This window comes from Erythranthe guttata, chromosome 13 (assembly GCF_056151865.1).
Source record: "Erythranthe guttata isolate IM_541 chromosome 13, IM_541, whole genome shotgun sequence".
Taxonomy (NCBI): Eukaryota; Viridiplantae; Streptophyta; class Magnoliopsida; order Lamiales; family Phrymaceae; genus Erythranthe; species Erythranthe guttata.
The window spans coordinates 19,550,742-19,564,791 of NC_142545.1; the positions used below are offsets into that span (position 1 = coordinate 19,550,742).

The 14,050-nt window shown below is 33.5% G+C and overlaps 2 protein-coding genes and 1 long non-coding RNA gene across 4 annotated transcripts; 1 reads left to right on the top strand and 2 right to left on the bottom strand.

Moving 5' to 3' along the window:
* The first annotated feature begins 1,870 nt into the window (after positions 1–1,870).
* LOC105950890 (PLATZ transcription factor family protein) lies at positions 1,871–4,692 on the top strand. The gene is made up of 4 exons (XM_012974265.2): positions 1,871–2,275; positions 3,582–3,656; positions 3,796–3,954; positions 4,064–4,692. The coding sequence occupies exons 1-4, from the start codon at positions 2,054–2,056 to the stop codon at positions 4,388–4,390; spliced, it is 783 nt and encodes a 260-aa protein (XP_012829719.2). The 5' UTR covers positions 1,871–2,053; the 3' UTR covers positions 4,391–4,692.
* Positions 3,663–9,970, bottom strand: LOC105950891 (uncharacterized). Of its 2 annotated transcripts, none has more exons than XR_016029305.1 (5): positions 9,819–9,970; positions 9,186–9,338; positions 7,700–7,766; positions 5,661–5,940; positions 3,663–4,386 (listed from the first exon to the last, which is right to left on the bottom strand). It is a non-coding gene; the product is annotated as an uncharacterized LOC105950891 (long non-coding RNA). The 2 variants fall into 2 exon arrangements; XR_016029304.1 differs by having other exon boundaries at positions 9,808–9,970.
* A 372-nt stretch (positions 9,971–10,342) lies between these two features.
* Positions 10,343–12,880, bottom strand: TO2 (thioredoxin O2). Its single transcript, XM_012974264.2, has 6 exons — positions 12,115–12,880; positions 11,627–11,692; positions 11,459–11,509; positions 11,285–11,364; positions 11,131–11,175; positions 10,343–10,641 (listed from the first exon to the last, which is right to left on the bottom strand). Exons 1-6 carry the CDS (start codon positions 12,359–12,361, stop codon positions 10,543–10,545), a joined length of 588 nt encoding a protein of 195 aa, XP_012829718.2. The 5' UTR covers positions 12,362–12,880; the 3' UTR covers positions 10,343–10,542.
* Between the last annotated feature and the right edge of the window lie 1,170 nt (positions 12,881–14,050).

Below are 14,050 nucleotides of genomic sequence, written 5' to 3' on the forward strand. Positions count from 1 at the left end.
GTAAAAATGTGTTTGAAAATTGATATTTCAACCTCAGACAAGAAATTTCAAGAGTAGTGTCTAAGCAAATATACTTACTAACTAACTATCCCATTCATTTCTTTATTCATGTCACATTATTGAAACTTCAGTTGAGAATTAAAAATAAAACAAATATAAATCTTAAAATCTTAAATATATATTTGGAAATCATATACAACAAGTGACAACCCAATTATGATTAGCACTCACCTAATTAATCATCAACATAATTATCTTTAGGAAAATTAAATCATATTTATATGATGATGAGTATATATTTTCACGTGCAATCCAAGAAATCGATTCCCCAAATGATTACTTTAGGTTTGGAATCACCCGACAGTTGTTACATAGTATATAATTACTAGGCAGGCATTCACAGCTATCACATATATACATACTAATCATTGTTGCGTATAATTTGTTCTAGAAATTACTTTTATCACCACCGACATCAAATTTTACCCCTTTCTGGGATTGTAAAAAAAAAAAAAAACAAATTACAGAAAATAATGGTGTTACTATTGAACAGAAAAAGGTGACAAGATAATTAAACGAACAACCAGTGACTCTTGATTCGTCCTTCAACACGAATTGGGCTCGTTAAATTAATAGTCAAGCATTGGGCTTGATTGGAGGCCCACTTTATTTCGTTTATGTTTTTTTTAAATTTATTTTTGAACACATTTACTACCGCTCCTGATGGGCTTATTCATGCAATGGGGGGAAGGTCTTCTACATTAGCCTGTAGGTATATGTTTACGAATTTATTGTTAAAATTACGGGTGTAAGTCAGAAGATGGAATGAAACGAAATTATCATTTAAAAAAAATACAATTTTCATATGTATTTTAATATTCGAAATCAATTCCAAAAATTTAAATTAGATTTGAAGTTGAATTCTCATGTAAAATTCAAATTCCAAAATTAAAATTATTACTACAAAGTTATAATTTTTTTAAGAATATGGAATTGAAAAGTTGAATTCAATTTTGGACCCTAAAATAAAAGCAATCCGAGTATGAGTATAGTATAAATTAGGATGTGTATATTGGTAATAATATGAGGGACACAGATAACGAAGTGAAACGACAATACGGCGTTTCGAGTTTATCAACACATCATAAAATATCCTGTGATTTAATAGTTCAATGCTCGTTGATGGGTTTACCAACATTCAATTAATCAAATATTATTAATATAAATATATATTATTAAAGGACAATTTGTCATCTCTCTGTCTTCTCTTATCGAGAAATTTTTAGTTCAAAATATCTTTAATTTGTTTTTTTTGAGGGTCTTTAAATTTGTTAACATTTCCATACTTCTTTTACTTCTAGATGATTCAAAAAAAAATTAAAATTGATGATAAACCAAATAGAATTATCCCAAATAATGTAATAATGTATACACACACACACTGAGACACACACACACACACATACACACAGACTAAATAAATTTAAAGAATATTGAGAGTGACCAAATGAATTTCCATAGGCAAGATTTGGCCGTATGTATGTATGTATGTATTCATCCTAAAACATGTTGGACTGGTTTAACACTAATTCATTTCCCTGTGTTAAAAAATGACAATTTAAACATGATGTTGTCTTCTTCTTCTTTTTTTTTTTTTAAATAAATCATGCAAAGTAAAGGGCTGAAGAAAAAAAAAATGGTAGCAGTTTAGAAATAAAGAGAATGTATGGGTAGCATAAGTCAGGAGGACAGGCACAGTAATATCCCACGTATATATATATGAATTATGATTAATGTAGGGTAAATTATATCAAAATACCCCTAAGCTAGCTCCCCTCTTATATAATATATATATATTATATGTACACGTACTAGTTTATAGTTAGCCAATTGAGCTCACACCGAGGCACTACTATCATTATTATTATTATTATTACAATTACACTTTTGTGTGCTCTCTCTCTCTGTGTATGTGTATGTGTGTGTCTGGTTGTGTGTGTGTGTGAGAGAGCTAGAGAGAGAATCAGAAGAGAGAGAGAGAGAGAAGAAAGGCATGATGAGAAGAGAAGAGGAGGAGGAGGAGGAGGAGGAGGAGATGGTTAATAAGAAGCAGCCTGCATGGCTGCAAAGTTTAATGGCGGAAACATTCTTTGGTGGTTGTGGGGCCCACCTTAATCTCAGGAAAAATGAAAAGAATATTTTCTGCTTAATTTGTTGCCTCAGCTTCTGCCCTCACTGTCTCCCTTCTCATCATCCCTCCCACCCTCTTCTCCAGGTACTCCATCTCTTAATTCCCTTCTTTTTCTCTTTTTCTTTTTTTTAATAATTCTCTCTTTAATATATAATTCTCTCTCTCTCTCTCTCTCTCTCTCTCTCTCTCTCTTATATATATATATATATATATAGGAATAAGAATTATAGCTATATATATATATATATATGTGTGTATGTATATATGTGAATTCTCAGCTGCAGGTTAATTACCATCCACGATATATATATCTCTTGCAATTTCAAACCATGGCTAATTGATTTATTCCAATTCTCCAGTTCTGATTATTTCAATATCTCACATGTTCAATTCTGTAGAATTTCAAGGATTCTCTTTCTTAATTACCTGCTAAGACCACCATATATATATATACATGTTAATTATGACCCATACCAATTAGTTATTATTGTTAATAACAGTTAACTGCTATCCTAAAAACATCATATATGTTTAGAGGACCTACTAATTTAGTAATTAGTTAAGGGTAATAACAATTAACTGCTACTGATGTGCTTTCTTTTTATATGATAATATGGAATTGGTAAAGTGATAAAACTAGGTAAATAGAGTTTGAGTAATACAAAATTTGAGTTAATTCATGGAGTAAGTACAATTAATTAGAGAGGTACGAAATTAGGTTAAAAGGTACAGGTATTGGTTATAAGATGATAAATAGAGTGCAGAAGTGTGTGTGTGTGTGTGTGTGTGTATGGGAAGAGGGGAAAGGAGAGTGGTTGGATCATGGATGGACATATAAGCAACAACTTGTCTTTATACCCATTTTTAGTAGCTTTTCTTTTCTTTTTTATTTTAATTTTAAATTTAAATTTAGACATTTCTCCCCGGAAAAGCTCTCCTCTCTCACCCGTTGCTTTCATTCAGACACACTTAGCTTTGACCCCCTACACTCTTTTTTTTTGTCTTTTTACTACACACCACTCCCTTCTTCTCCAATTTCTCTATACTTCTTCCACCTCCCCATCACACATTTAATGAAATACCCTACTTCCTCATTTCTTTCCTCAATAAACCTCTATAACCTAGTATCTCTCTCTCTCTCTCTCTGTGTATATATATATATATATATATATATATATATATATATATATATATATATATATATATATATATATATTATGTGTGTGTGTGTGTGTGTGTGTTTGTATGTATTTGGTAGCAAATGGGATCTTTCATGACTGTTAGGCCACTTAATTGACTAATTGATGATTTATTATTTTTTGGCTCGTATGTTAACACCTTCATTAATTCTTAAAATAAAATGAAATACTATATATGTATGATGATACAGGTGAGGAGATATGTGTACCAAGATGTAATCAGATTGGACGACCTGGAAAAGCTCATTGACTGTTCCTACATTCAGGTGGGATTAATCTGTAATAATAATAATGATTATATTTATAAACAAATAATTACAATTAATGTACAGTAGTTTCATATGGTTTGTTTTATCCGACAACCTCCGTTGTAACATAGTAGTATATTCTATTGTATTGTGGCAGCCGTACACAATAAATAGTGCCAAAGTGATATTCTTGAACGAAAGAGCACAAAGATCTTCTTGCAAGGGTTCTTCAGCTGCTGCTGCTGCTGGTAACAATTGTTTCACCTGCGACAGAATTCTTCAGGACCCATTCAATTTCTGTTCCCTCTCTTGCAAGGTCCACCCACCCACCACTCTACTCCAAACCTTCAATTATATTTCTTGTTGTTATTATTATTATTATTATTATTGTTGGATTAAGACAACGTTACTCCAAATAATTACAGGTGGATCACATGGTATATCATGGGGAGGATTTATCAAGCATCTTGTACAGGTTTGATGGATCTGATTTCTCCATCTCTCAATTTGAAGGCCTGAGAATGGACGTTTCAGACGATGGCCAAGTCACACCCGACTCCATACTGGAGGATCCACTTGATCAATACGGATGCTCCGATTACGCAAAAACGGATCATTCTGGAAGTTTCAACGGATCGGGAATTACGAGAAGGAAGTCCAAGAACAAAAGTGGTGGATATGGAATCCCTGGTATTATGATCTCTTTGAGCAGCAGAAGAAAAGGAGCTCCCCAAAGGTCTCCTCTTTCCTGAAGAAACCATCATTTTTAATTTATTAAAATTATTTACTAGTATCATAAATAAATCATCTGTTTAATTATTTAGTTTGGACTGATACTATATTAGGCTGTCCCTTGTTTCAAATTTAATGGTGTTGTATTAGTAGTAATTATGGAATCAATTATTAGTGGCTTTCTTTCTGCAAGGAAGTCTCAAGTATCAGCCATGGGTGGTGATAGGTAGCTTGTAATTGAGCATGAAATAATTAGCTCTCAATTATCACCGATTTTTGCACCGGTTATGCTCGATATATATATAAACATGTTTGATTGTGATATCATTTTCTTTTTATCAATATGATTTCAAGTCTATAGTATTGTATATAGTATGCAATGAGAATGTTTTTAAATTTTAATTAAATTAATCTTAGACAAAATTGAATAATGAGAATTTGGTATGGGCCATAGCCGTGTCAGCAGACAAAAAGGCCAGAGAGTAGATATCATCAGGAGAGCATGCGTACGTACCATAATCAAGATATATACATACATGCATACGATACATACAAATATATATATATATATATATATTATATATGCGCAGGCGAATTCAGAAGAGAAAGGAGTTGTAACTCATGCACCAGAAATTAAGAACACCCAAGTCATCAGTTTTACATGTTAGAAACTATGTGGGATACATATTATAAGATTGAATTAGGACCACATATGTAAATGAATGGACAATAAATATATGTTAGATTATTATTATACGAGTTTTTGGATTTGTGGAGTCTGAAGAAGTTCACATGATGGTGAGATGGGTGGGGCCCGGGTTTCGAGTTTTTATTAAAATTTTCTTTATTCTGCAGGATACATATGTAGGTGCTGACCGACTCAGAAGAGGTATAACGGGGAAGAGGCACGTGGCAACACCTCCACCGCCAACCAGTCTCTTTCCTAACCCCCCGTTTATGTGATATTCAACTTTTCTCTTCTTTGATTTTATTACCTTAAGAGTTAATTTGACATACTATAAAGTAAAAATTAACCTCCTTACAACAAGACCCTACACTACCTGCAAACTGCCCTCTTTCCATTTACTGACTTCACTGTTAACTTTTTCAACCCCCACTTTATTATACCACATTTAATTTCAATTTATTATATTTTTTTTTGTTAATTTACAAGTTTAATTAGACTTAGGTGTATAATATTAATTTAACTGACTTTTAAAGTATCAGGTTATTGAGGAGAAATCAGACAAAAGAAACATCAATAAAATAAACAAACGGTGCGCGCAGTACCTAATTGGAGTTCTACCAATAGGAGGAGGCGACTGTCTGCAGAGCAGCAAGTTATGGGATTGTCGAGCATTCCTAGGTATTTGATCTCAACGGCGTTTCATGCAGAAATAGACAATATTAATTAATATTATTATTTGGTTTTGGTTCTCATCCCATTTCAAGGTTCGAGAAAATTCAGGAGAATAATGAAATTGAAGTCCTTGTTCTTTAGCAAACACTACTCTCACCTCATTCATCGGATTCCCTGTCTTTAAACATGCTCTCTCCTTTTCAATTTACCCTGGTAAATAAAAAAGAAGACTGTAAATCTAGGAGGTAAACCAAGTGCGACGAGCTCGATCTAAAAATACTCAAACTAGAATAAAACTCTAGCATTTTTTATTATCCTTGATATTATTGCAAAATTGTAATGTAGTCAAACATTCAAAATTGAGATAAAATTGGGTGATATATCAGAGCATCTCCTAAGTGATGAATAAGGCCATCAAATCGGAGGTAGTAGTTAGAGGTGTCTGGGTCCGAAAGAGGCAAAAAGATGACAGGCTAAAAACACAAATACAGCTCTCTCTCTCTCTCTCTCTCTCTCTCTCTCTATAATGGGGTACAAACAAGAGAAGAAGAAATTGACCAATTTCCCATAAATAAATTTCACATACACATGGAGATGTTCAGTCACCATCTAATAACTATCATAGAGAGAAAATAAATAAATAAACGAAAATCATTGTAGGAACAGAACAATATTTGGTCAAAGTAAATTGAAATGGGGTCTGTCTAATAATTGAAGGACCAAAATAGTACCACAGACTTATCCTCCTTGAATTATTGTCCCAATATTGCAAAGCAGATTTCATCCATAAACTCACCAAATCAATCTCATTCTTTCTCAATTAGAACTCACAAATGTTCTAATGTGGTTGTAATTAGGGAAACAAAGATGATTATGATATAATATTTATTTCTCTTAAATCAAAATTGCAACAATTGATATGTAAACTGGGAGCACATCAGAAGCAATTATCAAATAGAGTTGCAAAATCAAACATAAACTGGGACCAGATGCAGGAGACAAGAGGTCTTTCAGACATTCAAGGACGTGCCCCCTTTTAATCAAATCATGTCACTATGCATACGTATGTATCACCTCAATTTTCAATTGAAATTAACACATAATAATCACTTGCATTAATATGTGAATTTGCATAAAAGTATGTGTCTGTGCAAGAGAGACAGATTGATGAGAGAGAGAGAGAAAGAAGTGAGATTGTGTTTGAATTGTGTAAAAAGCGTCTCACTGGGATCAATCGTTTTCAAGGGGGCAGGCTTTTAGAGCAACTAGCATCTTCTCCTCTCTGCTCTTCTACTTTGGCGGCTTATTGGTCTTCCCATTACCATTTTTTTTTTCTTTATTTTTTACAGCTTCTGCTACTACAACCTATCCCTCTATACATGTCATGTCTAATCAATGCCACCCATATTCCCATTCACTTTTACACAACTAATTAATATTTACCCCCTCAAACATTTTTTTATCTTTTACAGGTGAATTAATTACATGTATTGGAAAGACAATTCCTAAGTTAAATAAAGACAACACTGGCTATTACAAATTTATGATGGCAATTCCCTAAGGTCTATCCCAGTGGTTTTTTTAATTATTTAATACTTTCTCATTTGTGATACATACATGAAAACCACCGTTGTATTTTTTATTTTATTTTTTTATAGGGAAAATGGAATAAAAAAGGAAGTGAATTAAATTGTGGTGGAGATAGGATTGGACGTGAGTGGAAGAGTGAGATGTCTTGACCGATGGCTGTATGTTATAGTAGTTATTGCCTCTGACAATGAAACATCCTTTTTTTCATTGTCAAATCTTACTATTGAAATATATATAATATGTTTCAGACACTGTTACAGAACGTTAGACATAGAAGAACACAGAATGCACATTTTTTAAGTTTCATGGCCCAAGTAACAACTAGTCACAAATGCACATTCATATGTTCTTTAATTGAGAGAATATCAAATGAACATACCTCTTTCAGAAGATCTCTCCAGGCACAGCTTCACATACATGGTTGATGGTTGCTTACTCGCTCAATCCTTTTAACATAATGAACAAGTTTCAGTCACTTAAAAAACAGAGTTCATTACAACATTTTTAGTTTTCTATACAACAAGTACGCACGAATCAAATCGATGGAGAGTATTTTCCGGAAAATGACTACCGTCATACCTTTAAACCCCCCTCAATAAGCTGTCCTTTGAAAAAAAAATTAAAAATCAACTATGTACTTTTTAAGTGCTTAAGGCTCGAAATCTAGTGACTCGGTTCACTGTTTGGCTTAAGCAAATAGCTGCATGGTTCATGCATTCTTTCTTATTTACGTTCCTCATTGTCTCAATTTTCTCTTGTAGAGAAAAGCATGTATGAGTGAATTGTGTGTATTCAGGACCAAGTATCTCAATGGAATGTGATTTCGACATATTCGATTTTGCCTTATAGAATTACTAACTAATCTTTCATAACGGTATATGTACATAATTTGACGGCAAACATATTTTGCACCTTCAAAATAGAATACAATATTCAATCCCCCAGATTTCAGCAATGCGTATAAAGCAGAGCATATAAAACTGAATAAATGTTTAGAATTAATAGAATATCTGCAGTGACTCAACTTGATGTGCACTTGCATGGCACCTTAGAACAGTATGAGAATTTACATGATATATGTCATTGAAACTTCTGTAATATACATAATGAACCGCTATTCAGAGACATAACAAGATTGACAAGAGCAAATTTCCATAACTATGAAGGACATGACAAGACTGCCTGATTCACAAATATATGATGCCAAGCTAATGGAAAATTAAGAATTACACTCGGTGATTTGCAGTCACTGCTTGATTCTCAGACATCCTTAAGCTTTCTAACACTAGGTTTTAAGAGTAAAAGGTTCGTATGGAGTCAATAGAGTTCAAAATTTATGCTCATGCATTTTATACGAATTCATGCTTCTCAAAGATACGCAAGTCATTGACAGTATATAGTAAGCAGTAACCATGACTTGTCATTGTAAATTGACTTCAATTTTCAGGCTCAAAACTCTGTACCTAATTCACATCTTCCAAATGATTAATGGAGTTGATCCAACATATTTCGCTAGGATCAGTTGTTATGAGTACACTTGATGATTATTAAATAACACACTGTCACTTACTACTAGTTCTAACATGAACGCACAATGCATAACAAAGTTATTATTTCTCAATAGAAACCATAGTGCAAGGCGCTTCAAACTATGGTGAAAAAAATACAATGACAGAGCAATGAAGTTACTCGCATATTCTATTAAACATAAGAGACCGATCAAAAGTGAAGCTGACATGATATACAGAAGAGAGCAATTGTAAAGCACCAGCTCAATGACAAAAGCAATAATAGGATCACTAAACAGTAAAGACATGTTTATCGAGGAGGAAAATGGAAACACTCTCATGGATAAGCGAACGTACCGCTTTAACAAAATCGGGTCATCTATTGTCCCAACTGATCGAATTTATCGTAGATTGCATCTTTTTTAGTATGCAAGGGGGACACTGATCACATTCCATGGTTTGAGAAATTTGAATCAGAAACATTGTTAGTTGGGTCATACTTCAATCCTTCTGCACAGTTGAGTGTCCAGTCATCACAAAGTATTCATAAAACATCTTGAAACCAATAGTATGCTCTTGTACAAATTAAAGAAGTAAACAAACACACACACACACACACACACACACCAATGCGGCATTCATGTATATAGTTCAAACTACTAAATGAAGGCAAGTATTCAACACCACCAGATCATACAGTAATGGTTTAAACATTAATCAAATTAAAAAATTGCTTAGAGGCATTCAAAGGAACATAAGAGCAAATACAAAGTGAAGAAATAAATTAGAATCATATGACAGCACTTGTGGCGTGGGTGAGGGAGATCAGTTCATCAGTATATAAATAAGAACATAAGAATCGTATAGCTACAGTAAAATACACACTCCATGACAAGATACAATTCCGCAACAAAATAATCACAAAAGCAAAATAACCGAGGAATCAGAGAAAACTGGACCAACATGCAACAAACCATACCACACTCATACCATCTCTTGCAATTTTGACGCGAAGTGAGGCGGCGGAGGAAAAGTGAAAAAGCTGATTTAAGAATAATGTGGATTGTGGAATTCGCTACTCAAAATGCCATGGAAATTCTGCGGAGTGAAAGGGCGTGGTTTTCCTTGTTTTTTTTTATTTTATTTTTTTTCTTTTTCGATAAATGGAGGGGATTTTATCGGGACAGATTCGGAATTATTTGAATAGTTGATTTTACTTATTATGGGTCTTACTCCGCCCAACTCAAATTAGTGACAACCGCTTAATATGCATCACAGAAACAAATCAAAAATAAAAAGCCCAAAGATAAATGCTCACATAACAGTAATATTTTGAAGGGGGGTGTCCATTGCCGAATATTATAGAAAATAATTCATTTCGCATATTTTTTTTTTCAAATAAGAAAAAATCACAATCTTATAACTTCAACTCTCAAAAAAAAAAAAAAGGAAAAAGAAAGATGAATTTTAAATGGTAAAAAATGTGAAAGAAAAAATAACACCACAACAAAAGGTGAAACTGCAACGAAAGATATAGCACAATAAAGCTAGTATCTAGTTGTTTGATACCGGTAATTAAAACAACAAAACTATTATACTTGCAGATATTAAAATGATTCTGAAGGCTGAGCAAATGGAATCGAAGGCCAAACTTGGAAGTTATTGAACCTTGGAAATAAATACCCAGCAAAGGGTAAAGCACAATACATATATATCACTTATATAGTGTTTCCATAGTGTCCTTCACGAGTTCAACATCTGCACCAACGACTTCAGACGCCTTTTTACCATTTTGAAAAAAGTGCAATGTAGGCTGCATTGAGGAAGCATTCTCAGAAAATTAATAACAGGGAAACAACATCAAGTAAATTTCTTGACACATACTTGCAATTACACAACTGCATTCCCTCGAAAATGAAATTACAAGAAAACAAATAATAACACCCCTTCTTTTAATTCGTATTCTTGTGGATTTTTTATCATTCTTTTAGTCTAACACAAGTCATGAATAGACGACCCATGAGTTGGTCCACCAAGTTATTGTTTATAAGTTATAACCGCCAAGCTACGAATGTGAAAATGCAATTATTGTTGTGTTGTTCATACTGTCTTCCAGCATGCATAGCTTGTTAGAAGGATTTATTGTACTATTATCTCATCTATTAAGATTCACTAACAAATTCAGAGCACATTTTCAGTTAGACTATTTACATTCTTTTACAATTAACTTTGTGCACCTCCAATGTCACAAAGTGTACCAGAAAGCAGTACAAAGACTAAATATTAAGAGAGGAGTTTTTACCACAGAGCGAATATCTAGCTTGCTCAATGCATTTCCTAGCCCTTCCTGCACATTTAAAAAGTTCGACAATGGCAATACTAATTTTGTCAACAGCAGGTGGAAATGCTTGGTAAAGAAATATACAAAAAAGTAATGATTTCACTATGTGCTCTACCTTATCAATATCAATTTTATATGTGGTGACGTTGGGATATTGCTCACTAAGCTGCCCAATTATGGGAGACAACAATCTACCTGCAGAAGGATTAGTGAAACATTTACAATGCACTTAGAAGTAAGAAGCATACCGTGTTAATAGCTTCAAAAAACTTTCGATACCAATACTTACAGGGACCACACCAAACTGCTGTGAAGTAGAATACGGCAGGCAAAGATTCATCTACACCAAATTTGACAAAGTATAAGCATTGAATCATGCTAACATAGCTTAACACGGGTGTGTAAAATTAGCAAAGCAGAACATGTAAAAAAAGAGGCATCTTTATAGCAATTATACCTTGGACCTTGCGAAGTAAGTCGTTGAACTGCTCTTCAGACTCAACCGAAACCACCTTTGACGAATCTGTAATCTCAAGTTACAATCACTAAGAATCTTCTCGTGAATATCAGAGTAGAGCAACCTTCTAGATTCACATATTGACGACGAACACGATAAAACTAACAGAACCCCTTACTTTGGGAAGTAAGAAGCATAGATCATTTCATCCACGAATTGAAAATCTTAGTATTAATATTTAACTACAGCCTAACTACCACACCACTCTGCAAAGAATTTAGAATACTCAATAGAAAGGCAGACAACTGCTGTTAACTTTAAAAGGAGTAACGGATAGCAGAAAGAGCAATGCAAACTATTTAATTATATAAATTTCTAAAATCAATATTCAGACCTAAATTTCACATAACCCTGAAGCCAAAAATCTAGACGGAAAGAAAGTTAAATAAAACCCTCAAAACTTCTTCAGAATCCAGATAGAGGGAAACCTGAGGATGGTGGAGAGGAGAAGTTCCGTGAGTAATTGAGGAGAGCAGGGTGAAAACCATTAGCGAGGGCAGGGGTAATTGAGGAAAAGAAAAATGGAGAAGTCCTTTCGTCGGAGAGAATTAGAGTGGAGTAGGAGGCGGCGGCGGAGGAGAGTATGACGTTCTCGGTGATGGAAGACGATCGAGCAGCTACGCACGTGGCACTACGGCTTACTAAACGACGTAGCATCTGGTTCATCCCTCTCATCTCTCTCTCTCTCGTCTTCTCCAAATTGCACAAAGACTGGATTTTAATTTGGGAAGAATCGGAATATCTTGTACGTAAGATTTGACCTTTTATTTTCTTTGGGCTTTTAATTTTTATCTTCAGTAAATTAAACAACACAAAAGGAAGTTATAAAATTGGGCCTGTCGACGAGCTTGTTAAAGGCTATTCATCTTATCGGCCAGGCCCACAAACATAGATAGACCATGTAAATTATTTGTCTGGGCAAATTGGTAATTGGACAAATTTGAAATTAAATATTTGATAGTTTTAATTTCAAATTTGTAACTTTGTTCTAATGTTAATATTTAATTCTAAATATTGTATTTTTAAGACAATCAAAGGTACAATCGAAAAAATAACTTAGTTGTTTAAAGAATTGTGTCATCCTATTGATCAAAGTAACTTTAAACTAAAGAAATGGAAGTGGGGAAACATTGAAAGAAAAAAATATATGTATTGAAAGAAGGAAAAATTGGATGAAGAAAGAATGGTTTTCGTAAATTGAAAGTGAGGTTGATAGTGGATATATGATCTGGTCCAACTGCTGCAACATTGTACCTAAATTCTTGGTCTAATTACCCACATTGATTGATGTGCTCTTACTCACCTGCTTTCCTTGGCGAAATTCCAAGTCATTGTCTATTATTATATCAGACTTTTATTATTTCTAATTATATAATCAACCTGGCTAACTCACTCCATACAATATATATTTTATTTTTGGATTTATATGGAAGAAGATATGGTAGTTGCAACAATACCCCTAACGATTTAAGATTGTAAATTAGTACAAAATTTAGTTAGTGGTACTTCTTTTTTCCTAGCTAGGAAGTTTTTATAAGGAGTGGAAACAAAGTCATGTTCCAATTAGAAAAGTACACGTTGGATTGTGGATTGTGGATTTATGACATTGATCATTCCCATTATATTTTTGTCAAAAGCAAGCACTTAATGGGGGACAAAGCTAAGATATTTATTTATTACTTTCTTTTCTGGTTTTCTTCTGTCAAAGTAAAAACTAAAAAATTGTAACAATCCAAAATATAATAAATGTACGAGAGTCGATCCACTTTCATATGAAAATAAATTACCGGGTAATTGTCCAACCATTATTTAACATTTATTTATAAACTAAAATATATTATTAATAATGTGATGATGCTACTATTAGATCAACTTAAGTAATTGAAGTAGGATGAGGTGAAAGAGCAAAGTGGATTACACGAGCTAGATGGTCCTAAGATATCTGCGAACAGAGAACATGTGAACTAGGTCGGGTTGATCCGGCGGAAACCCCTCAAACGCTCAAGTCAGACGTGCTGATAATATATATAAGTAGTTGAGAGAATACGAATGTAGTATTGCTTAGATAATAGGGCCTCCTTCAATAAATTAATTAAATCGTTATTTATACCTTATCGATTGGGATGAAATTAATTTATTGAACACAAACCTCATTTGAAAGTGATTGGGCTTTCGTCATAGTAATATTCTAAATCGGACGAGTGGCCCAATAATTAAAAAAATTATTGGGTTTGGCCCATTTAAGCATGTCATAATGTATTAATGAAAAATTAAGGAAGGTTCCGTGTTCGTAAGAAGTAACATGAGAATTTGGGTCAACGATTCCCGACGGCTACCACCACCAAACAACAACCTTCCTCATTT

Excerpts from the sequence above, each read along its gene's own strand:
- TO2 (XM_012974264.2), bottom strand. The coding sequence starts at position 12,361 with ATGAGAGGGATGAACCAGATGCTACGTCGTTTAGTAAGCCGTAGTGCC. Across the intron at positions 11,693-12,114 it reads CTCCTCTCCACCATCCTCAG|ATTCGTCAAAGGTGGTTTCG; the intron begins GTTTCCCTCTAT and ends TTGAGATTACAG. Across the intron at positions 10,642-11,130 it reads AGCTAGATATTCGCTCTGTG|CCTACATTGCACTTTTTTCA; the intron begins GTAAAAACTCCT and ends TCCTCAATGCAG.
- LOC105950890 (XM_012974265.2), top strand. The coding sequence starts at position 2,054 with ATGATGAGAAGAGAAGAGGAGGAGGAGGAGGAGGAGGAGGAGATGGTT. Across the intron at positions 2,276-3,581 it reads CCTCCCACCCTCTTCTCCAG|GTGAGGAGATATGTGTACCA; the intron begins GTACTCCATCTC and ends ATGATGATACAG. Across the intron at positions 3,657-3,795 it reads TTGACTGTTCCTACATTCAG|CCGTACACAATAAATAGTGC; the intron begins GTGGGATTAATC and ends GTATTGTGGCAG.